At 35.4% G+C, this 25,897-nt stretch overlaps 1 protein-coding gene across 7 annotated transcripts in view; it reads left to right on the forward strand.

Moving 5' to 3' along the window:
* Nol4 (nucleolar protein 4) overlaps positions 1 to 25,897 on the forward strand; it is a 372,059-nt gene that overhangs the window by 121,696 nt on the left and 224,466 nt on the right. For all 7 annotated transcript variants that reach the window (XM_057789161.1, XM_057789158.1, XM_057789164.1 and 4 more), the window contains 3 exons: positions 10,183 to 10,294; positions 11,200 to 11,312; positions 22,552 to 22,684. In XM_057789161.1, coding sequence (XP_057645144.1) covers positions 10,183 to 10,294; positions 11,200 to 11,312; positions 22,552 to 22,684 — 358 coding nt within the window. The remainder of the gene's footprint in view (positions 1 to 10,182; positions 10,295 to 11,199; positions 11,313 to 22,551; positions 22,685 to 25,897) is intronic.

Genomic DNA, 25,897 nt, shown 5'->3' on the forward strand with positions numbered 1-25,897 from the left:
TTGCATTTGATTGCAAAATACACACCACTCTAATGTATAGTTTCTTCATTTTTCAGAAGAATCATCACAGGGGAATAGAGAATTGTTTGCAGGACTATTGTGAGGGTTAAACAGGAAGCAGGACCTTACATTGATGGGTTGGTAAGGATTTCCTCTGTAACACGTCTGAACCAGGTCATGGTATCATATAATATGCGTGAATGTTAATCATGAGAATGGTTTATACTTCCCTATTCACAGACCTGAGAATTATGTGTTTCTGTACAAGTTGTATACTCTTTCTGCTGAAAGGATATATGTAATTCATTTGACATTAGAGAAATATGACTGGTGCTGAGAATGAAATCATGGGACAAATAATCTCATTCCAGATTTCCTGGTATAAGTTTTGCTCTCAGATTTCAGTACTTTGTGTTTTGATTAATGAAATAAAGATGAATTATACAACCATGAGATACAAAACAAAAAATTCAACAAGACAACTACTTGTTATTAAATGATTCTCATAACAGATTAACCTTTACACTTACATATTCAGATCCAAGTTGGAATAAAAATTTATTAATTAAATGCAAATTTTTCGTATTTAAAAAGTGTGTGTAACGGGCATGTCTCAGTAGGTAAAGTGATTGCCCATAAGCAGGAACACCCGAGCCCTGTGCTCTGATGTCATAGCTGCACATGGGGATGCATGCTTATAATGCCATCACTGGAAAATGTGGGGTCAGGGGGGCCCTGAGACTTTCTGGGTCACCAAATGGATAGGCTAGAGGTTCCATCATAGACCTGTATCAAAAAATAACTTGGGCAATGACTGAGGTAGAGTCCTAGTGTGGACCTCTGACCTACCTACAGGCAATCACATCAACATGATTTTATGTAAAAAAGAATAAAGTTTTGGTACTCTTTGCTGCTGACTTTGCAGGATGAGATCTGCAAGTTGGTTTACTTACAGTTGATTTCTTTATTTCAGCTCTTTTTGGTACCTGACTTTTGTCCCCCTGCATTTTACTGTGTTGGATGGGTGGTCAATAACATTTAGAGTCTGAAGGGGTGACTTGTGACTTTTAAACACTGGTCCTCTTTTCTTCCCAACAATGGGGCATTGATTGGCCAGGCAGAGTGCCCTTTTTCTTTCAGTTATAATACTTGTCAGTGGATTTCTCAAAAATACATTCTTAATAGTTAGAGTTTTTGTGTAGTTGTTTTTAAACATCCATAGGGAAAAGTAGGATTGACCCCTTTACAGCTGGATCATTGATCTGATCTTGCAGGAGGATCAGTTTGCTACTATTTTTCCAAATTAGTTCCGTGAATTCAGCTTGACACAGTTATAGCCATCTTGAGTCATACCTGCTGCGATTGTCCCTGAGCAGTCCTGGCCAATTTCCCTTACATAGTTTCCACAAATACTAAACATAGACAAATCTGATTGGATGGAGTTATACTAGGCTTCAGTGCTAAAAATGGACGTGACTGTGCTCTGCTATCTTCAGATGAACCAAAGGTACGTCCTGGCTTGATTAAAGTCACTTTTGTCTTGATGAGTGCATGTAGTTCTACAGTCTCTCCAAATTGTGGGAGTTCATTAACATTGCCACCCAGACCAAGCTTTTGTCCCTAATATGGCTGTCTCTTTTTTGGTCTCACAAAATCTTGGAGCCAGTTCCTTTGTGCTTTTCATGCTTTTATTCTTCAATTCATTTTTTAAAAATGCTGTCATCCAATTTGGGGGCTGAAGAGATAGATTTTCAATTTTAGATTTTTTCTTTGTAGGATTTATTTTCGAATGGGCCCCAGACCTCACATTTGTGACACAGTTGATTTACTGTCAAGATGGACACCCAGCATCTAATATTTTGCTTTTTTTATTTATAAGTTTTTCATGTTTAGAGTTGTGTGTGCGCATGCGCGCGTGTGTGTGTGTGTAAACGTATGTGCAGGGGCATGTGTACTGTATGTAGAGGCCAGAGATTGATATCCTACTTTATGGAACGTCATCTCTTCCTGAACCTCCAGCTCACAAGTTGCTGGCTACGCAGCAAACTCCAGGTTTCTTGCTGCCTATACATTCCCAGGGGTAGAAGTCTAAGTGTACACTGACACCCAGTGTTCTACATGAATGCTGGATATCTGAGCTCGGGTTCTCATACTTGTCAGGCAAGAATTTTACTGAGCCATTTCACCAACAATGTTTTAGATTTGCTTAGAACTGTTGTTGTTTATCACATAAAGGGTGTTGAGGCTTTCCTCCTTCCATATCAGCCAATGCAAATAGTACTTTCATTGGCATGGTCATAAGGGTCCTTACCATATAACTCGTATTTAAGGGGGACTTCTTAACAATGTTTTAATATGATTGTACATAACACTAAAAAATGATATCCACAGGATCAAGCGAGAGTATTTTGTCTCCAGACTCTGTTAAATTTATTTTTTCAAATGTAGGCAATTTAAGAGCCTTAAAGTTTATTTACAAAGATATATTTTGTGAACATAAGTTTTGAATGTTGCCTCAGAGTTTGTGGGTTTTGTTTGGTTTTTAGTTAACATACAAAGTAATAACTTTCATTTTGGTGTTTTCATAATACTTTGTCTTGGTTGATCTTTGCCTTCTTCCATATATTTTCCCTCCCCTAAACTCTTCCAACACTGGTAGTCTCTTTTGTACTTTCTGATTACAAGTATGTATTACTCCTCCCTCACTTCCTCAAAATCTTTTCTCCACAGTCAGGGTAGCCTTTCAACTATCTTGGTTTGTACCAATGCATTTAAGTATGTACCCATATGTCATGGTCAAAGCTAGAATTTTTAAATATATTTGCAACATTCATCTTTCTGAATATTTGTTACCTCACTGAGTGTAGTAATTTCCAGATCTATTCATCTTATGAAAATTTCATATTTTCATTTTTCTTTATGACTTAATAAAAATCCTTCATATGTATGTTTCAGAGAGTTAGTATCCATCTATCTCTTGATGAGTATCTACTATCATTCCATTTTACTGCTACTGGGAAGAGTGTAGCAGTGAAAATGAATATGCAAGTAACTCTCTGATGGGATATAGAGGCCTTTGGGTATGTGCCCAATTGTGGTACTTTGTCATATGGTAGTTCTATCCTTTTTTCTAGAACTTCCACACTGATGTCCATAGATGAGTTCTTCTTTTCCCACATCATCTCACACTCTGACTAGAGTGAGTTTTAACTCCCATTTGCCCATCTCAGGGCATAAATCACTTTTAACAATATATTGATCATCTATGTTTATTCTTTTGAAAACTGTCTATTTAATCCATTGACTCATTAGTTAATGGGCAACTTTAGACTTTTTTTAGGCTTAAGTTTTATACTTATTTTCTCATTTCAGGTTTTAACACCCTATCTGAAGTGTAGTTGGGAATTTTTTTTTCATTTCATAGTTTGTCTGTGTCTTCATTCTATTTATTTCTTTTTCTGTGAATCTTTGTCATTTAATGCAACCCGATTAGTCACTTCTTGGCATGATATCCTCTGCTATTGAAGTCTTGTTTTCAGAGGGTCATTACATAAGCCTCTTTCTGGAAGTGTTTTCCTATGGTGGTTTTTCAGCATTTCACATATTAATGTATCAAAATTTGATAGATTTTTAATTGATTATTGTTCAAGGTGAGAGATGTGGATTCATACTTCTGCAGGTAGATATCTGGGTTTACCAATATTACTTGTTCAGTCTTCTTTTATCCAGTGTGTATTCTTTACATTTTTGTCAAAATATAAATTTGTGGGTTTGCTTGTGGGTTTTGTATTTGGTTCCTTTGTTCCACATGTCTATTTTAACATTACTACTATGATGTCTTTGTTACTATGGCTCTGTTGTGTAGTTTGTGATTATCTGTTGAATACATCCTCAGTTTTAGGGGGTGAGTAAGGATTGCTTTCCCTGTCCATTGTCTTTTGTGTTACCATTTGGATTTGAATTTTTCCCTAATTCTGTGAGGAATGTCATTAGAATTTAGAGAGAATGTCATTCAATCTACAAGTTACATTAGTAAAATGGTGGGTTTTTATAGTATTAATAGTGGTTTAATAGTATTCTGCCAACTCAGATCATGTAACGCCTTTCTAATATTTTTTTTGTCTAGTGCCTTCTTCAAAAACATCAACACTTGTTGTTGTTTTGTTTACATTTTTGTTGCATAAATAAAAGACAAGATATGTATACTTTTAGAGTCAATAACACATTATCTTGCTATAATAATACTTTGTGAAATTAATGCCAAAATCAAGAACTCTCATGTAGTTTAAGGCAAAAAAAGAAAGAGAACAACTTCCCTTAAGTCTCTTAGACGAGAGCAGTGATAAAGGTCCTTTGGGTCCCTCTCATGAGGGCTCCATCAGTGACCTGTTCACCTCCCAATACCACAGCAGTAAGGACTAAAACATAAGAACTTGGAAATAATGCAAGATTCAGGCCGTAGCAGAGCATTTTTAAAAACTGGATTGTTTTCTTATTTGTTATTTGAATCCTTCATATATTTTCAACATTAGCACTTTTATTGAAACATAGTTTGTAAATATTTTCTCTCATCTGATAGGTTAACTTTTTATACTATTCAGTTTCTTTTTCTTTGAAAAAATTGTATCAGTTGCAATCTCATTTTTTTTGTTTTGATTTTGTTTTTGTGACCATATCTAGAAAGCCATCACTCATTGTCAAGATTTTACCTATATTTCCTTTCAATATGTCAAAAATTTCAGGTCATTTAGTCTTTCCCTCATGTTGAGTTGCTGTTTTAACATAGGAGTGGGCTAACCTTTGTTTTGTATTTATGTATCTGATTTTCTATTTACTTCTTATTAAAATGATCATCCCTTCCTCACATACGTTCTTGGCACATTTGTTTAAGACCAATTTATTACAATCCATAGATTTATGTTCAGTATATCTTGTTTCATTGATTTAGCTGTGTATTTGTGTCACTATTAGACAGTTTTGATTATTGTAGCCTTGGAGGATGCTTTGAAATCAAGTAGTTTATATCTTGCTCAATTGTATTGACATGTAAACAGCCTCTTGTGGTTCCAAATGAATTTAAGTTTTTATGCTTATATGAATTATTGGGATTTTATAGGAGTTATATTTAAACTAGGGATCATTTTGAGTTGTAAGGACACTTTAATAATATTAATTCTTTCAGTCATAAACATATGGAATTCTACCATATAATGATATCTTCAATTTTTTCATCAGTTGTTGCTTAACCTGTGTATGGTAGCTGATGCCTGTATTCTCAGCATTTGGGGGTCAGGAGCAAGAGGATTGTCATGGGTTAAATGCAAATCCGGGCTGAGTGAGTTACAGTCAAGCTTGAGCTGTAGAGTAGGACACTGTATCATAAATAAAAGCATTTTGTAGTCCTTAACACTTGGAACTTTAAAATACTCTATTAAATATACCCATTTATCTCATTGTTGCCACTGTTTAAATGGTATTTATAAATTGGAGGATAGTTTACTATATGTAGAAATACAGCTGTTTTCTTGGTATCTTTTATCTTGTCTCCTTCCTGAATTTGTTAACAGCTCTTGCTGGATTTTACAGTTTTCTGTAAATGTAAAAATCATGTCATCCATAATCAGAGACAATTTCGTGTTTTCTTTTCAAATTTGTAGTTCTTTTTGAGGCCTCTCATTTGTGTTCATTTTTCTCTTTAATCCAAATTATCATTTTTAGTATTCTCTTAGGGGTGATTTAGTAGACTTGAATTTATGTAGTCTTTTTATAGTATGGAAGCTTTCTTTCTCCTTTAACCATGGTTTAAATGTTTGCACATTTTTCTATATTATTCAGCTGTAAAGCTGTTTATCTGAAAACTTTTCTTTTATATCATAATGTAGGTGTTTGTCACTAATACCTTTTCTTTTAGAACCCTTTGTCTTGTATGCCAACCACTAGGCTTGTTCTTCCATTTCAGCTGTTTCAAGGTATTTTCTGTTTTAAATTTATTTACTCATTCATTGCTTAGAAATTTGTTAACTAGTTTTCAGGCATTTGTGAATATTCTAACTTTCCTCTTACATAATTGCTTTTTTAAAAAAGAGATTGTATTTCATCTTTTTCTCTTTGATACTTTCCTTTCCTTTTAAAAAGAGATTGTGTTTCATTTTGATTTGTGTATTCATGTGCTTTCAGAGGCAAGGGAAGGCATGGGTTTCCTTGGAGCTGGAGTGGCAGGCTGTTGCTAGCTGCCTAATGTAAGGGCTTGGACATGGACTCCAGCATTGTGCAAGAGCAGCAAGCACGTTTATCCACTGAGCTATCTCTTTAGCCTTCCTTTGGATAATGTCTAATTTCACAGCAGCATTCAGAGGAAAAGTTTTGTAGGGTCTGAGTCTTGATTCATTGTCACACACATGTTCTTTCCTGAAAGCTGTTGTGTGTTCTTAAGAAGGATGAACATTCTGTTGTCATGGTGGTTCAAAGCGTCACTCATGTCTGGTGCTTCTTACTTTGTTCATGGTTGAAAGAAAGGGACTGAATTCCTCAATTGCTCTTTCATAGTCATCCCTGCACTTATGAAGGTGCCGAGTTCCTGCACTGTTATGTCATAGTCAGTCTACCACTTATGAAGGTACTGAGTTCCTCTATTATGATGTCATAGTTAGCCCACCACTTAAGAAGGTTCTGAATTCCTCCATTGCTATTCCATGGTCAGCCCACCACTTATGAAGGTCCCAAATTCCTCCATTGCTATTCCATGGTCATCCCACCACTTAAGAAGGTTCAGAATTCCTCCATTGTTATTCCGTAGTCATCCCACCACTTAAGAAGGTTCAGAATTCCTCCATTGCTATTCCATGGTCAGCCCACCACTTATGCAAGTTTTACATTTATAGATTGAACAACAATAGATAAAAAACATGTAAAATTTTACATTTGAACAAAACACATGGACAATGATTTGTGAAGCATTTAGCTTTTATCTTTATTTTTGTGTTTTGTTTGTTTTACATTCCAATCACAGTTTCCCTTTCCTTCTCTCTTTTCATGCCCCCCCCTTTCATGTCTTGCCCCAGCCCCATCTTCTCCTCCTCCATTTCTTTTCAGAAAAGGATGGGCTATGTTTTGAGACAAAGTCTTACTATGTACCCTTGACTGGCCTGGACCTTACTATGTAGACCAGGCTGGCCTTGAACTCACAGAGATATGCCTACATCTTCTCCCCAAAACATGCACCACCCACTCCCAATCTGCCTAACAATTAAACTGTATAAAGAAGTGCCAGTGATTTATAGGTGGTTTACAGCATTTGGACGGATTTCACATGGGTGACCTGAACTCCTATACATCTGGTACCCAGGAGGGATCTAGACATCAAGTCTCCATCAAATCAGTCCTATTGCTGTCTGCCATTCTCTTTAGCTATATTACTACTTCCTTTATATCTTTAGGTACTGTATTGAACATGTGTATACTTAAAGTCTTTATATCATTTTGATACTATTATGTCTAATACAGATAAAGCCACCTATCTTTTTTGATTGTCAGTTGCATAATTTTAGACATATTCATTTTCTGCATGCATTCATTTTATTCTTTATAGAAATCTTTCATGAATAGATGGCTTATATATGGATTTTATCTTTATTTTTACCATTCAGCCCTCTGTGGTTTTTGGTTGGAGAACTTAGTCCACTTCCATTTAGAATAATTCTTTATGAGTAAGAATTTACTCTGGATTTTTTATTTGTTTCCAACTGTCATATAATATAAAGATCCTTCCTCATAAACCGTCTTCATTTATGACTTGCTAACTTTTGAAGTCAAGTCTTGGTTCTTATCAATAGTCTATTTGCTATGGGATTTTTTTTTGTTCCTAAGCAGCTTACACAGAATATTTCATAGTTATACTATTTTAAGTTAATTACAACTCAATTTTGGTCACATGTAAAAAATGTATGCTGGAGCGTGACGGTAGGGTGGCCATTGAGGTCCAGTTCTAAACTGAGGTCCAGTTCTCTCCTTCAGCCATACATAGGATCTCCTTTGCTAAGTTCTGATACATGGATTTGAGGAATAGTTGTAACACGGCAGCATGAAATTGCTGTTTCTACCTTCCTCATTGAGTGTTCTTCCTATTTCTGTGTCCTATCTATGTGGTACTCTCTTATGCTAGTACAGTAGTCTTGAATGGTGGCCTCTTGTTTAAACAAGTATAGTTTTCCATGATGAGATGATTCTGGGCTCTCTTCTTTCTCTCCCTTGATGATATCACTATTAAAACTCCTGGGGGGCTTGGTTTGGAAGAGATCAGGAAAGGAGTTGAGATAGTGGGTGTTTAAGAAATAAGGAAAATATGTGAAACCTTCCATGGGTCTTCACTTCATATGCCTGAGCAGTTGTTGTGGTCAATGCTTTGTGGTCAGTGTTTTTCCTGAGGGATCACCTATCCTGCTCCCAGTTTTCTTCCATTGCCTATAGTTATTCATGTAGGGTACAGCCCTCCTGGCAGGTTCATTGGTGTTATCCTGTTCAGCCCATGTTTGGGCAGTTATGTTGGTGAGACTTAACAAGTATAGCTTCTGATGTTACTGGGAGAAACAATCTCACAACAAAGTCCTGATTCTCTGCCTAGTATAGTCCTTCCACCTCCTCTCCCTCAATGTTGTCTTAGAAGTATTCTGTAGATATATTTATTGGAACTGGGATTCACAACTTTGCATTTTGATGGGTTGTGGGTTTTTATAATAGATTCCATGTGTTGAAAGAGAAGTTTCCTTGATGAAGAGTTCAGACTACATTTATCTGTGGTTATAAGGATAAATGTTTAAATTGTTGTCAGGATTGTACTGGTGTAGTAAGTTAGTGGTTGTAAATTTTCCTCCAATAACCATGACTTCACTGGCATTGAGTATTTACTTAGGTTTCCAGTATCAGGCACAATTTCCTTCTTGTTGAGCAAGTCTTAGAGAGCTGTTTCATGCTTTTTTTGTAAGGGTCAATGGGAATTCCTGATTAAGGCATCAAATCAAAAGCATGAGCTTTGCAGTTGGGTTTTAGCATTTGCTGCTTCTTCCATGATGTGCTCCTTCTGAGGCATGGAGCAGCAAAACTCACCTCCGTGTGATCAAGCAAGTGGGCACACACGTTCTTTCAATGATAGATTGGCTACACATTTCCTTCTCCTTTATACTAACTTGAAATATCCGTGTTTGTAATAGTCAGGCATACACCTAAGAAATGATCCAAAGGTATGCATCAAATTTATAGCTCAGTTGTTCCTCCTACTGACACCATCATCTGTTTTGTAGAACATTCATTTGTTTTGTAGAACTCTTGGGAAAAACGAGTTGCTGGCATCAGACTTCCAGTAGCACTGTGAGTCAGCACTAGCTTTCATAGGGAAAGGCCTAGAATCTACATTTTTACATCACAGAGTTGTCTGTTTTGGTTAGAGAAACACTTTCATAGAAAACTTAATGTTAAGCAAGTCATCATAACAGGAGTATCAATTGCTGTCTTAAAACAAGATTATAGTATAGTTCTAAACATAAGGTTTGTATAGAGTGTAGGAAATACTACTCTGGCAATATGATCTATTCTAGATATAAATTATGAAAGTTGAATAAAATAAATAAGCTAGGTGGCCCAAGCTCATTCCCAAGTGTGTCATTTTTTGTGGAGAGGAGAATTAACTGCTACAGTATATACATGAATTTTATGCTTATTCTCTTAAAATATTTTAAAGCAATAATGCGGAAATAATCAGTATGCAGAATCCAAAGTTCATTGCCTCTCATTGGGGCTAAATTTTAAAATATATGGATGAAATGAGCCCAAATTTAATCTTGCTATGAGTAAGTTTAAAGAGCAATATTCAATAATGCTGAAAATCCACAAGAATCTCTGCATATTGCGATTATTTTCCTAAAAGAAAAGCAGAAACCAAAAGCACACATCTACCCAGATGCAGCCAATGCTTTGTCCTTTACACGACATTTCTGGCTGTTGTGAAGTGTCACCTGATCAAGCTGGAAAGATATTTCTTGAAATGATGCATGGTTTGCCGTGCATGCCTTCATTGTGCTTACCGCCATTATGGAATAACGCGTCTTATTGGGAAAGACAAGATTATTTCTGGGGACTCCTGCTCAGTCAGCTCCTACAATAACACTGTTGTTTTGTGAATCATTTCAGATTTCAGAAAGCTACGCCTTCCTACCAAGAGAAGCGGTGACAAGGTTTCTAATGAGCTGTTCCGAGTGTCAGAAAAGAATGCACTTGAACCCAGATGGAACCGACCACAAAGGTAGCCACAGTGCCCAATAGTGAGATTTGAAGTCATTTTTCTTCATATGGTCAATTTATACCTTATGTTTTATAAAAATGTAGAAGAATGAAACATTTCAACAAGTCATAACATCTCATTTCTTCAAGTTGTGAGCAGTGGATCCTGTGTACCTACTTACAAAATAATTCAGGATCCACTCCTAGAAAGAAATTTCAACAGTACAAGTATTATTTTTATAACACTGTTTTAATTTCCACCATGGTACTACTTTTTGGTATTTTAGATATACTCAGCAAGAAAGTTCAATTCTATAAATAACTTTTCCAATCTATAGAATACCTTTTTTGAAAAAATTATAGATTACATAAAATGCCTTCAATTAAAATTTTTATATAAGCATAATTTGACTTTTCTATTTATTGAATTATAGAGATAATTTTGTTAAGCATTAAAATATCTCAATAATCAGATTAATCTTATAGGCACATTTAAGATCCTTCCGTGTGATAGAAGATAGCCTAACTCCTAAAAGAAAGAAAAAAATAAAAAGTAAATTTCTTTTGTATCCCAGTAATACACACATACATATACATACACACACAAACACACACACACATAAACAACTATTCACTGAAATACATTTTAAGCACTTAACCAGCATGTTAGTCTTATTTATTGTTATTCAGGATCTTTAAAGTTACTCTACAATAAGGAATAGTGGATTGTCCAGTTTGTTGGTTTGGGCCAACATAGTTTGTAAAAATTTGCATGTTATATTTTGTACAGTTCATCTACAGTGCTTTCAAGTTTTTTAATCATTAATTACTGAAGACTATATTTTAATTAGATGCACTTATTCACACCGAAGTTGCAGCTGGAACACAGTGTCACATTCATCATGGACTGAAAATGTTCTGTTGCAGATAATGGAAAGCCTCCTACATTGGTGACCAGCATGATTGACTACAACATGCCAATCACCATGGCATACATGAAGCACATGAAGCTACAGCTGCTAAACTCACAGCAAGATGAGGTAAACTGGAAACACCTGTGACTGCATCACCTATGACTATGGGTTTGAGCATGGCGCCATGTGAAGGCTGTAATTTATATTGTTAATGAAAAGAAATGTCACTAATGCCTCACTGATTTCAAAAGGGTAAAAGGTGTCCCAGGCAGGATGCAGTATCCCTGGATGAGTCCATCTTCCTTAGTGCTGTGTGAGATAGATTTCTTTTTATTACTAACTTACCACTAAGGCAGTCTTGGCAAAGCTAACAAATCCTGAGTATCCTTACCCAGAAAGCAGCCAAGGACAGAGAACCTTTGAACCTGTCTTCTGTGAGAAACTGAAAAATCAATTTAAGATTATTTCGAGGTCAATCATTTCCCTGTCAGCCAAATCTATATCTTTTAGGTCATTTTTCCTATGAATTATTATTTAATAATATTGTATTTAAACATCTGCATTTTTCAGAAAGAATTTGTCACAATTCTTTTTATTACAGACATTTTTATGTTTCAGATTATTATATTCCATTTGAATCTAGCAATGTACTGTCATATATCAGACTCCAAATTTGTGTTTATTGGTATTCTCTAGAATTCTAGTTCTTATTTTGATAAAAGAATTTGTGTTTGTGTGTGTGTGAGGGAGAGAGATTGCATGTGTGTTCTGTGTATGTTTGTATATATGTACATGTGTGTTTATGTGTGTATATGAGTTTGTGTATAAATCTCTGTTTTTGAGTTTGCATGTTTGTCTGGGTATGTCTTTGTGTGTGCCTGTGTATGTATGTATGTATGTGTGTTTGTCTGTGTATCTATGTGTGAGTGTGTGTGTAAGCTACTTGTATTTTTCATAAACAAGCAAAGGCAATCAGCACACTGTATGAATTTAGTAAATCCTCATTAACTAGTTGTTGTAAGGGGAGGGAAACTTGTTTGTCCTGGCCAGCCAGCTAGCTTACACCCGAAATAACCACACAGAAATTGTATTAATTAAAACACTGGTTGGCCATTAGCTCTAACTTCTTATTGGCTAACTCTCACGTCTTGATTTAACCCATTTCTATTAATCTGTATATCGCCATGTGGCAGTTGTTTACCAGGGAAAGAGTCTAAGCAGAATTCGTCTTTGGCGGATCCATTGCGTCTCTCTCTCTTTCTCTGTCTCTCTCTCTCTCTCTCTCTGCCCTTCTTCCTCCCAGCATTCAGTTCTGTTTTCTCCACCTACCTAAGTTCTGCTCTGTCAACTAGGCCAAGGCAGTTTCTTTATTCATTAACCAATATAAGCAACACACAAACAGAAGGACCTCCTACACCAACTAGTCATCACCACTGATGAGCAGAAACATTCAGATTGTCAATGCTGAAAACAGACCTTCAGGCTAATTCCTCCCTCCTTGAACTTTCCCTGTAAAAGAAAATGTGGTTAAATATTTACTTTAAAAATACTAGATTATTTGTAAAATATGAGCAAAGTCTATTAAAATTACTTTGGACTCTTTTATTCATAAATTTAAATCTATCTTTATGGTTTTTTTTTGCTATACTTTCAAAGTTTTTCTTGAAACTATAGCATTATTTTTCTTCCATAGATTTGTGGTTCACTCTCTAAGTATATCTCTGAATTGGACATATTGCATTAAATATTACCAAATGGCCAGCAATAAATGATTGAATTAACCATAATAATGTCATTATACTAGAGACCTCAAAGTCAGATTTTCAAAATGTGTCTGTCTGTTACTAAGAGTGAAACAACTGACACCATGTTCATTACAGAACTGAAAAAAATAACGTCTCATAGAAATGTTACCGTTGCCAAATTATTTGTAGGAAGTTAATATGGAGGTCAATAAGCTTATTTCTGTGCCCCAATTATGATCAGCTTTGTGCCAACCTCACAGCCCACATTTTCTGAGTCCTTCTGACTCTAAAGCATAATACATGTTTGAACTAAAAAGCAGAGCATTTAAAATTATAATTAGGGAAATTATCCTTATCATCACAGTTTGAGAATATTAAATTGAATGCATACTGTTTTAAAATAGTCAAAGAAATTACTTGTTATTAGAGTATTTACCAAATTTTAGAAAACTATAACTACTACAGATTTAAGAAATTGAATAAGATAAGCCATACTGAACTGAAACTCAAACAAGGTAATCTTGATTGTAAGCTGTTTTTAAATTTGAATAAGAATTAATCCAATAATTTCACTGTATTTACTGAGTACCTTTTAGGTACTCTTAGAAATAAATGAACAAAAATTCTGTGTTTATAAAGCATGTCTTCCAGTGAGAGGAAAAGACAATAAGGAAAATAAACAGTAAGACTAGGCAAGTAAAAAGATGTTTAAACTTTAAAAGAAGAAAGAAAAAGAAAGGAATGTCAAAAGGAATCTATTCAAAATGCAAATCAGTAGTACAGAACTCATCTCCTGTTTTTGAGGTCCTGGGTTCAATGGCAAGTACCCTGAAAGTGAATAAATGAGTGATCGAATGAATAAAGAGATTGCATCATTTGAGCAAAACTGAAAGAAACGACATGTGTTGTTAGTTATATTCTATTGCTGTCATAAGACACCATGGCCAAGGCAACTTATAGAAAGCTCTTTTTGACTTATAGTTTCAGAATCTATGATGGCTGAGTGAGCAAAGGAGTGGGCAGTAAGTTGAGGGCTTTCCTCTTTAACTGCAAGCTCCAAGCAGAGTACAGTAGGACTGGCATGTAGCTTTGAAACCTAAAACTTTGCCACCAATTACATACTTCCACTAGCTAAATTGTACGTCCTAAGTCTACCAGGCCAGTACCACCAAATGGGAGCTATGTATTCAAACCTTCTGATTCAAACCAACATAATCTGGTTCTTGGCCCATAAGCTTGTGTTCATTCATATAGTAATATAGGATGTTTCTAATCTAACACCAAAATTTTCCAAAATTTTTCAGTTTCAAGACTGTTTAAAAGCCCAAAGTCTGTTCTGAGATTCACAGCAATATCTTAACTGTAAGCTTCTGTAAAATAAAATAAAAAAGCTGATTACATACTGCCAACATACAATGATACAGAATCTATATTACCAGAAGGGAGGAATCTGCACATAGTGCTGGAAAACTGGACCAAAGCAAAACTGGAACATAACAGGAAATATATTAAATCTGTAGTTCCATGTCCAATGTTAAAGGACGTGAATGCCCCGGTCTTCCAGCTTTGCTTCCTGCAACATATCTTTCTTCTTGCTCTGAGAGATTTTTCTTTAGAACGGACCACAGACAGGAGGTTTCAGATAGTGGTAGGTGAGTAGTGATGGAGCCTGATGAAATATTTCTCTGTTTTCTCCAAGTTCCTTAGTGATAAAGGAAGCAAGAGTAAGGTTGTTGGAGAAGTTGTCAGAAGTTTAAGAAAAAAATGGAGAAGTTGAAATTTAGATGGTGAAGAATGAGACATTTGATTCATGAGATACATTATGTAGGTAATTTAAATAAATGCTCACGATTGTGTTCATTTGTGCGGGGGCATGAATAGATTGAGAGAAAACCGAAACCAGTTATTTAAGTAATATAAAAGATGTGGTTATATACAAGGGCTTCAGCCATGTTCTGGAAACCTGGTCATTGGAGAGCTGGTGATGCAGAGGTAGGTCCCAGAAAAGGTGTTAGGAAATTAGAATTTCCAAGCGGACATTTCCAAGCCAACGGTCACATAGATGATCCTGGTTAAACTATGTGGGTCACAAAAATGAAACCCAAATCATGGAGATGGAAATGGATGTGATGAAGGCAAGGGGATAACAGAGGGTGTGCATAGGCATAGAATCATCAGAATATATTATATACTTGTATGAAGCTGTTGCTCAACAAAATTAATCAATAAAATTAAAAAAAGAGATTATACATTTGTAGTTGTTGATGATGAATATACAATTTATGATTATGAGAGCAACCTGGCTTTAAAGACTGGGAAGTAAGATCATTGGAGGAACCATCTTGAAAGTAAAGATCAAGTAACTGAAATAGCCATGGGTTCTGCATGAGCAGTTAGTGTGTGATGAAGTTTTAAAAAGAGTCAGAAAAAAAGGGACTGAGTTGCAGAAAGAAGTGTTGTTGCCCCAGGCCAAGGGTAGTGTTCTTTGCTATGGTTTTGTTAAAATGTTTTATAAATGGATCCATACATTTAAAATGAATGCCTTAGGTGAGTGATAACATGGAACCTGTTCTATAGCTTTTATCTGTACTGTCTGATTTAATAGTTACAATTGACTCATGTTCCATTAACATCTAGAAAAGTCCAGGGTTTTTCCTAACAAAACAGATAAGTTGTTTAAATCAGAACTTATCTGATATTGGAGCTCAATGTATAACACATGCATTTTAATTATTGTTATTGATTTAAAATAGTTGATATAAGATATGATCTAGCCTAGAGAGGAATAAGGTAAGTAGATTTCAGGTACTGATTTAGTATATATAATCCTTAAAAGTTAGTGGATTACCATAAATTATTACTTCTTATTATTCCATGGATGAAAAATTCAGAATGAACTTCTATGGAAATTCTTTGTTACTCGATGACATTCAATTACACTATCTCAGCAGATTCACTCATCTGGATGGTATGAGAACATTTCATTTAATATCTAGGTCAATGAAAATAACATAAACTCATAATTCTTAAAAATAAAAAGAGAAATGCATAGCTTCATGATGATTCTTTCTTATAATCATTTTTAAAAGGGTTTATTAGAACATTTTATATATACATGCAAAACATTTTGAATATGTTTGCCCCCTTTGCCTCACAATTCCCCTCAGGTATTCCTTCGTCTCCCTCTTTCTTAGGGTTTTTATTGTTGTGAAGAGACACCAAGACTCTTATAAAGAAAACTCTTTTTCATTTTTATTTATTTTTTTATTTTTCCATTCAAAAATTTCCACTTCCTCCGCTCCTCCTATTCCCCTCCCACTCCCCCACACCTCCTTCTCCCTGCTTGAGAGAGGGCAGAGCACCCTGCCCTGTGGGAAGTCCAAGGCCCTCCCCCCATCCATCCAGGCCTAAGAAGCTTTGCAGCCAAATAGACTAGGGTCCCAAAACAACAGTACATGGAGTAGAATCAAGTCCCAGTGCCATTATCAATGGCTTCTCAGTCAGTCCCCATTGTCAGCCACATTCAGAGAATTCAGTTTGATCACATGCTCGTTCAGTCCCAGTCCGGCTGGATTTGGTGAGCTCCCATTAGCTCAGGCACACTGTCTCAGTGGGTGGACCATCCCCTGTGGTCCTGACTTCCTTGCTCATCTTCTCCTTCCTTCTGCTCTCCAACTGGACTTTGGGAGCTCAGTCCAGTGCTCCAATGTGGGTCTCTGTCTCTATCTCCATCCATCACTGGATGAAGGTTCTATGGTGATATTCGAGATATTTATCAGTGTGACTCTGAGACAAGGCCAGTTTACAAAGGAAAACATTTCATTGAGGCTGGCTTACAGTTTCAGAGATTCAGTCCATTATCATCGTGGAGGGACTTTGTATCATGCTGGCAGACATGGTGCTGGAGAAGGAGCTGAGAATTCTACATTTTGATCCAAAGGCAGCAGAAGAAGACTAAGACATTGGGCATGGCTTGAGCATATGTGATACCTCAAAGCCCGCCTCCACAGGAGCACACTTCCTCCAACAAGGCCACACCTACTCCTAATAGTACCACTCCGTCTGGGCCAACCATTCAAGCACATGAGTCTATAAAGGCCACACATATTCAAACCAAACACTCCCAATTTTATGTCCTCTTTTTAAACCCACTGAGTTCAATTAGTGATGCCACTATGTGCAACAATGTAAGGTCATTCACTGGAGCCTAGGCAGCCTACCTAGGACTGTGTGGCTGACTCTTTTTTGGTGACCTCCCTCTACAAATATAGCTAACCCAGGCACACTCAAAGCATGCCTCTCTTAAGACAGCCAGGTAAATTTTTAAATTAACAGAATATAAGAAAATTTCATGATAGCATGAAAAAATCTAACGTCCAAATTATGAGTATAGAAGACAGAGTAGAAAATAATAACTATCGAAAACTTTTAGAAGACATTTATTTGCTTTGATTAGAAAGTTTCAGGGATGCAATACAGGAAGAAGTTTGAACATTAGGATACATACTATTACTGATAGTGAATGACTGGATAAATTTTCAAGACTAATAATGAAGGATTATCAAATTTTCACTGCGCTGTATGGTAGCAATTGGGTCTCTTATTTACTATGGTGTAGACATTGGCCTTGGATTTGCGAGTAGAGAAAAGGCATGTTGAGAAATGTGGAAATGAATTTTCAATTACATTTAGATAGATAAGACGTGGTGATATCTCAATCCATGAGACATGGACTCACCTGAATGATTGCCCCTGGTTATATTACAACAGCAAGCAGAGGCTTGTGTAGAAAGTCTCTCACAAGTGGTTTAAAAATGATCCTGGAGAAACAACGGCATAATAATAACAATCACACTTTCTAGTCTCAGAAAAGCTTCTTTGAAAAATTTAACACTTAGAAATCGTTTGTTTTCTCTGATTATAGCTTGATTTATTTCCATGCTGACAAAATAATAATTCTACATTCTGTAAATATTAATTCTGTAAAATTCTATAAATTTTATATCATTAGAAAGAATAATTTAATTAAGAATTGGAAAGTAATTGGAATAAAATTATAGAACGAGTGCATGTTTTAGTTGAGACTGTAAATTATGCATTTATTCAGGTTTTATAAATTTTTAAAAGCTAGTATTTGAAAACAATAATTATGATAAACCACTTATACTTCATAGGGTAATGTTAAAGAAAATTATAAATTTTCTGATTGTTAATTTACCAATGATAACAAATTCTTTAAAGTTAGTATTTTTAAAGAGCAAAACTGTGTGGCAAGTGTACTGGTTGTTTTTTGTCAATCTGACACAAACTTAGACATATCTGGGAAGAGAAATCTCAATTTAGAAGATGCCTTTATCAGATTACTTACAGGCAAGCCTGTGGAGCATTTTCTTGATTAATGGCTGATGTGAGAGGGTTCAGCCCACTGTGGGCTCATATAGGAAAAAAAAAAAGACAAGCTAAGATTTCATGGGAGGCAAACAAATAAGAACTGTTTCTTATGTTCTTTGTTTCAACTCCTGCCTCCAGGTTCCTGCCTTGACTTTCCTCAGTGGGCTGTGACTTGAGATATGTGAGCCAAACACATCCTTTCATTTCATAACTTGCTTTTCTTCATGGTCTTTATTCACAACAATAGAAACCACATTAAGAAATAGTACATTTAACAAGAAGGTTTGTTAATCTTTTGTCCAAACTTCTAAAAATATATGCTGATAAGTGTCATTTAATGATGATACCTACAATGCTCAGCATTTTTTGCAGTCATTTCACAGAACAGGGAACATGATTGAGACTTTGCATCTTGCCCTTCATTATACAAACACACACACATTTTACATGTCCATAAATCCTATAGAAATAGTTTTATCTCATTAGCTATTTGTGTTATATATGAAATACTTGATCTGGCACGATAGTTCAGCAGGTACAAGGTGTTGACTGACAATCTTGATGACCTGAGTTCAATCCTCAGAACAGATGCCCATGATGGAAGGAGGCAAAGGGCTCAGGCAAACTTTCTTCTGGGTGTACAATAGTGGCCCCCAGCAAAAAATAATAAATGCTGAGTATTTAAAATATTTACTTACAAAGACATCTATTAAAGTTGGAACAGTGGGTAAAGTACTTGCCTCTTAACCATGAAATCTGAAGTACCCCAAGGTTGAAGAAATAGCTTCTTTGAATAGGAAAAGTTCTTAATTTCCTTTTTTAAACTACATAAAACCAACAGCATCTTATAATCAGCAAAGAAATTACTTTGAAGTATAATGGCAAACTCTTTGCTTCAGTGAAATTGGAACTGAGCATCCTACTGTCTAAGAGAACTTTTCTTGATGAGTGGTGATGACTATACTTATCTGTAGTTTAAGGACAAATGTTTAGACTTATTGTTAGGAATTATTCTGGTTTAGTAAATTAGTGAGTATAGATTCCCTACCAATATGTGTGCCTTCAGTAGCACTGAGTAGTTAGCTAGGGTTCCAGTACCAGGCATGTTTTTTCCTTTTGATAAGTAGGTCCTAAGTCCAATTAGGAGCTGTTTGTTAGTGTGCTTGTATGTATGCCACTACTACATACGTACTGTGTTGTGGAAGGACGCTTAAAAGAAATCCCACACTAGCTCAGAATTGAGAAATAGATGGTTATTTATTTAGGGGTAAACTCAAAATCACAATCCTCTGATTGAATGGAACAGAAACTGAATCCAGCAACTGGAAAGAGAGCGGATGCATGGCATGCTTATACAGTATAAGAGGCCATGCCCCAGTGGGCAGGTAACCACTGGCTGTAAGACTTCCTATAGCACCTCTTCCTTTGTTTAAATAAGAGAGTTCTAAGCCTAATGCAAAATTATGTACAATAAGAACAAATATATTCAATAATTATTCTATCCTAGCTAGTATAATAAATAAATTGGCCAAGTCATGAGAGGAAAGTATGTACAACTATCTAGTCTTCAGCCCCATTGAAGATCCAAGAAGGGAAATAATATTACTTAAGTAAGCAGGAAGTGCAATCAAGCAACTTTCCAAATGTGCAACAAATGACAGAGACAACTGGCTACCTGGGCAATCACCCAAAGTTTCATTTGCAATGTTGAAGTAACCAACTTTGGCTAAGGCCTAGAATAACTGACAGACCATTTTCAGAGGCAGGAAAATTTTGAAAACTGTCTTACCCTGTCTTGGCAATATTTGACAGTCCTGCTTATTCATTTCTGGAAACTATGTATCTTGTCAGTGGTTGAGGCATAGGCAATTCTTTGCCCAAAAGCCAGTTTTGTCAAGAAGAAAACAAGCTCCAAGTGGTGTGTCTTCGGTGCTCAACATTCTCTCAGGAATAGATCGATGCTGCCAGGAACAATCGTGTCTCACTTCAACAAAACCCTAAGTTATTTAAATGCCATATTCTTCAGTTCTTTCAAGTGGTTGAAGATTACCTATCTATGCATAATATAATCTTTATGTATCTAAGAAACCTGATTAGTCTAACTTTAAGTATGACAGATGACTATTGATCTATAATTCTTAATACCTATATAACTTATAGACTAAGACCTCATATTAGAATATTATACAATAAACAAATGCGCAACAAGTGAGGACAATGACCTCAAACTGCAAGCAATGTATACATATCTTGATCAGAGTTAGAAATGTACATTGCAATATGATAAATATATCAATATATAAAAATGTTTTAAACAGAGGCAGAAGCATGCATGCATACAATATTCTAACTCAGTCGGTAGAACATGAGACTATTAATCTCAGCATCATGGATTTGTGTCTCACGTTGGGTGCCAAATGTGCAAAGACACTTAAAAGAAATACCACACTAGCTCAGAATTGAGAAATAATTGGTTATTTATTTAGGGGTAAACTCATAAATCAGAATCCTCTACTTGAATGGAGAACAGAACCCAAATCTAGCAACCAGAAAGATGACAAACACATACTCAACATTGGCTTAGATAGTATAAGAGGCCACACCCCAGTGTGTGGGTCACCAATGGTTGTAAGACTTCCTACAGCACCATGTCATGCTAGTAGCTGAATTGCTCATAGGTGTCATAGCAGGGTAGGACTGTTGGTTACCCCCTCCTTTGGAAGCTTGCAAGATTTCAGTCCTAAACAAAAACTACAAGAATGTGGAGATTTGGAAAGATAGTCTTCCCTATGAAAGAACACACCAATTGGTTACTCAATACGAAGTAATCAGATCCTGAAAACATTCATATAATTTACATTATACAGAACAAGTGAGTGATACTTAAGAACATGCATGTGTATACTCATACATATATACATATAACAAAAGAAGGAAAAAGAGGTCATGAATTTGAAACAGAGCAATGAGAGGTGTATATGAGGTTTGGAGGGAAGAAAGAGTATAGAACAATGTTGTAATTATCTTATATCCTCAAAAATAATAAAGTATACCTATCTCACTTACATTTTTTCTGACTTATCCATATGGTATACACTTTTGTGACCTGGTTTTTAGTGAAAGAGTTTTATGCCATGTTATTTAGAACTCCTTTTGTGATTTCAGTGTTCTCTCTGCTTATAAGATAGCTTTGTATTATTTACCTACATAAAATCATTTATCTCTCCTCTATGGACCACCTATCCATATATAATTTATCTATTTATCTATCATCTATAACCATATGATTTATTTATTTGGTATCTACCAACCTATCCATGATGTATCCCACATATCTATCACCTATGTATCCTCCATAATTGTCTGTCTATCTATCATCTATCTATCTATCTATCTATCTATCTATCTATCTATCTATCTATCTATTTATCTATCATCTATGAATCATCTATTATACTTATTTGTAAAAGATGTTAGAATTCCTTCTCTGTATCAAATACATTGAATCTATACATATGGTTTATTATTGGAGTCCATTCTGTTTGCTGATAAAAAATTATCACTGCATTATATGATCAGTGCTTATAATTTTTACTAAGTCATTTTGTTTATAGTAAAACTTACATTTTCTTTTCCATCATGTTTTATGGTCACCTCTTTTAAGACAAATTCATTAAGAACATTTTTATTTTAATGTTCAGGCTTAATTCCTAAATTGCTTCTTCTCTTAACAAATTATTCTACCTTTACAATGGTAGCGTGCGTAATGCTGTGCTTATGTATTCAAAATCCTTGACAGGTCTTTAAGGGAGAAATTATTTCATCATTTACTGTTCCAAACATTTATCAGTGAGAACCACATTTAGAACCTGATGATTACAGATTGGATAACCTCTGACACAGAACACGTCAAATGGGGGGAGCACAAGTTAATTCCAAGCTAATCCAAATAGAAATACTGAGGTTTTTCTTTATTTAAAAAGGAAACTCACGGAACAGAAATGGGGGTCCAACAATTAGGTGTGGAGCACAGGAAATGAGGAGAAACGAGTGGGCAGGACCGCAGCTTTTTGGTATCTCAAAGTCACTCCTCAACCTGGTCCAGCCTCTCAAAGGCCATTGGCTGAAGGAGGTTTCCCATCAAGCCTCTCATTGACCACACAGACAGAATAATTATTGTCACACAGTTACATTTTATGATGCCTAACTGTATTTTCAAACCATTTCAGGATGAAAGTTCTATAGAAAGTGATGAATTTGATATGAGTGATTCAACAAGGATGTCAGCCGTGAACTCTGACCTTAGCTCGAATCTGGAAGAAAGAATGCAAAGTCCCCAGACTCTCCATGGCCAGCAAGATGGTAAGCCTTTCATACTGAACAAATGAATAAACAAAGCATTGAAGCCTAGCAATGAGTAAGAATCTATTAAAATCAGAACCACCTCTTCATTCTTGTGTCCATTTAAAAAAAAAATCTGTTTCTATGGAGACTTTTTCTGGGCACTCGGGTTATGTCATCCACTTTATTATTTTTAGATTTAAGTACTCTTTTCAAAATTAAAGTGTTAGACTGATTTATAAAAAGATGTTATGAAATCCAAGTACATTCCTGTTTTGCTCCTCAAATATAGAATGTGCTGCAGGAGAGTAGTTGGATGTCTATCATGATGGTTTCTTATATTATCATTTATTTTTGAGTAAATCAAGAGTTTAAAGATGATTAAATTTTCTTTAACCTATCAACCTAGTCCCAAATATAAAAGACCATATATCAAAGGACAATCTCATCATAGATATATTGTAGGGAAATTTTACTTTGCTTTGATCCTGGGCTCCTGACCAAAGGGAAGGAAGTAAAGATTGTCATTTTCTTTACTTTTTTTTTTTTTTTTTTTTTTTTGATTTTTCGAGACAGGGTTTCTCCATAGCTTTTGGTTCCTGTCCTGGAACTAGCTCTTGTAGACCAGGTTGTCCTCAAACTCACAGAGATCCACCTGTCTCTGCCTCCCAAGTGCTGGGATTAAAAGCATGTGCCACCACTGCCCAGTTAAGATTGTCATTTTCTATCCCAGAATCTCAAGAAGATTCCTAACTCTTCCCACTGTTGATCTGGGAACAAATCTGAATATTATAGAAAATTCAACTGAAAGTCAGTGCTTTAGGCTCTAAAACCTTCAAAAACTCTGCGATTTCTGTCATTGCAAATATCAAATTTGGTACAAGTACATATAATAGCCAGTGTAAAATGAAATTGTGTAAACAGAAACTGGAAAATGTAATTGTTTTATTAGTTCAGTCTATGTATATATGATTCTTTTGACTGGTAAGTTTTTTCACTATATCAGTAAATAGGAAAAAATCTTTTCTTTATTTTTTATGTTGATGTTTTTGTTTTTTTATGAAACTTGTTATTAAAACATATCTTTAAAAGTTGCCAGAGTTTCAGGATGATTTCACATTTAATGGACGTCAGAAAGACTTAAGATATCCCTTGTGTTGAATATGCAAATGTCCCCAACATGGAGTTCTCTTTCCCTCATTTTAGAAGTGTATAAGTGGGGTGGAAATCACATCATCACGATTAATAAGAAAGAGACTGTTGTCAGTGACTTCAAGATTATGTCTGACTTGCTATACAGTAGAAGAGCTGTTCAGAAAAAGGGCTTTCATTTGAAAAAACTATAAAGAAATTCTTGTCACTTTGTTATAAAATAAATAGATATTCAATGATGCCAGCATCACAGAATAACTGATATATGCACATATATCATGTGCATATATCAGTTATTATATTTATCAGTTATTATATATGTATACTGTAATCAATGCAATTTACCTGTTTATGTTCTCATTCTTTTCATATATAATTTAGAGAATGTACATTTCAGGGTGATGCCTCTAATTACAAAAACTCATTGCTTTCTTAATTGGAATTGCCAGTTGTAGATCTTTTGCTAGGGCACAATTCCTGTGATTAAAACCTATACTGATTTAATAAGATGCATGGAACGACACCCAGTGTTATTTCTGGGGAAAACACTGCTGTGTGTTGATGCCTGCTGCATATGAACCTTGGTTGATCTTCACTGACCTCCTTCCAACCCTCCTCTTAGATATTAGGTGCTCTGGCTCACACTACCCATTGAGTTTTCCTTGGGGTCATCTCTCCTTCTAGGGCATGAGAGGTTTCCCCCTTTCTCATAGATCATTATTCTCTTTCTTATTAATCGTGATGATGTGATTTCCACCCCACTTATACATTTCTAGAATGAGGGAAAGAGAACTCCATGTTGGGGACATTTGCGTATGACCTGAAAGCAAGATAATGAGACCTTTGCTTTCCTGTCATCTCTGTGAGCTCCTGGCCACTTTCTGCTCACAGATGATGGGTGTATCCTTAACTCTGTCCTCACCACTTGGGAGAGGGAATCTAATGTTTCTTCCAATTCCATTTGCACCCACACGAATCCTCAGTTTTCTTTTTCAAGACCTGATATCTATAAAAATATGTCTGCCTAAGGTCCACCTCCCTCTGTCTATCTCCAAATTGTTAATATTCTTCAAAGAACTCATTACCATATGAAACTACATTACTTTCTCATTTATTACCCTTTCTCTTCTGTTTTGCAAGAATTATTAATTCATAAGTGTTCTCATACTGAGTTTCCTGTCATGTGCTCCATTTCATATAGTTCTTACATGTTCCATCATTTAAATAATTAAGGTGTAGCTTTCCAGCATAATTACAGTTTGCAAAATGAAATTTAGATATTTCCATATCTTTTTCCCAATGATGGAATTCTCCTAAGTAATTCATGCTACCACCACACTGTGTAATTACTTATACCCCTATGTGCATGTGTATGTGCACACAACCACACACTTACATACACTTGTACTATTTTATCATATTTTATAATTATAGTTTGCTCTTTATCTTATGTGATTCATACCTAATTATCCATCTTTTACAAGATTATATATTTGTATATGTGTGTTTATTGGCATGTGTCTATAAAATATTGCATGTGTCAACATATATGTGTGTGTATCTTTGTATATAATGGTAAATAAATAAATAAATAAAATATTTAAAAGTCATAGCCCCAACTTTCATGTAAGATATAATATGAAGAAATGAAAATGATCTATCTAGCTTGTATGAGAAACCATTTTGCTCTTTAAAAATAAGAATTTATAGTGATAACATTTTAAAATATGTGTCTTTTTAAAGTTACTCCTATGTTTTAAGTCCTAAGTCTAGGTTAGTTTGGGATATATTACTTCCTTGTGGATGGTGTATATTAGTCTTTGGAGTGTCTTTGTGTTGTAGCTAATCTAATTTTGGGTGAGCATCCCATTGTGAGTCCATTGTAGAGTTTATGGGGCAGAGCTTCTCAGCCTCCACACTGTTGATCCCTGACTCACTGGGCAGATTTCTAGAAGCCTCCATACAGCTACTGACTATTGTTAGTCACATGTTTCCCCCTAGAGACAAGTGTAACTTCTCCAGATATGACAAAGACATCCTTTGTAGCTAGAGTTCAAACAGTTCTACAGTTACAAACAGCTA

Source organism: Chionomys nivalis, chromosome 14 (assembly GCF_950005125.1).
Source record: "Chionomys nivalis chromosome 14, mChiNiv1.1, whole genome shotgun sequence".
Taxonomy (NCBI): Eukaryota; Metazoa; Chordata; class Mammalia; order Rodentia; family Cricetidae; genus Chionomys; species Chionomys nivalis.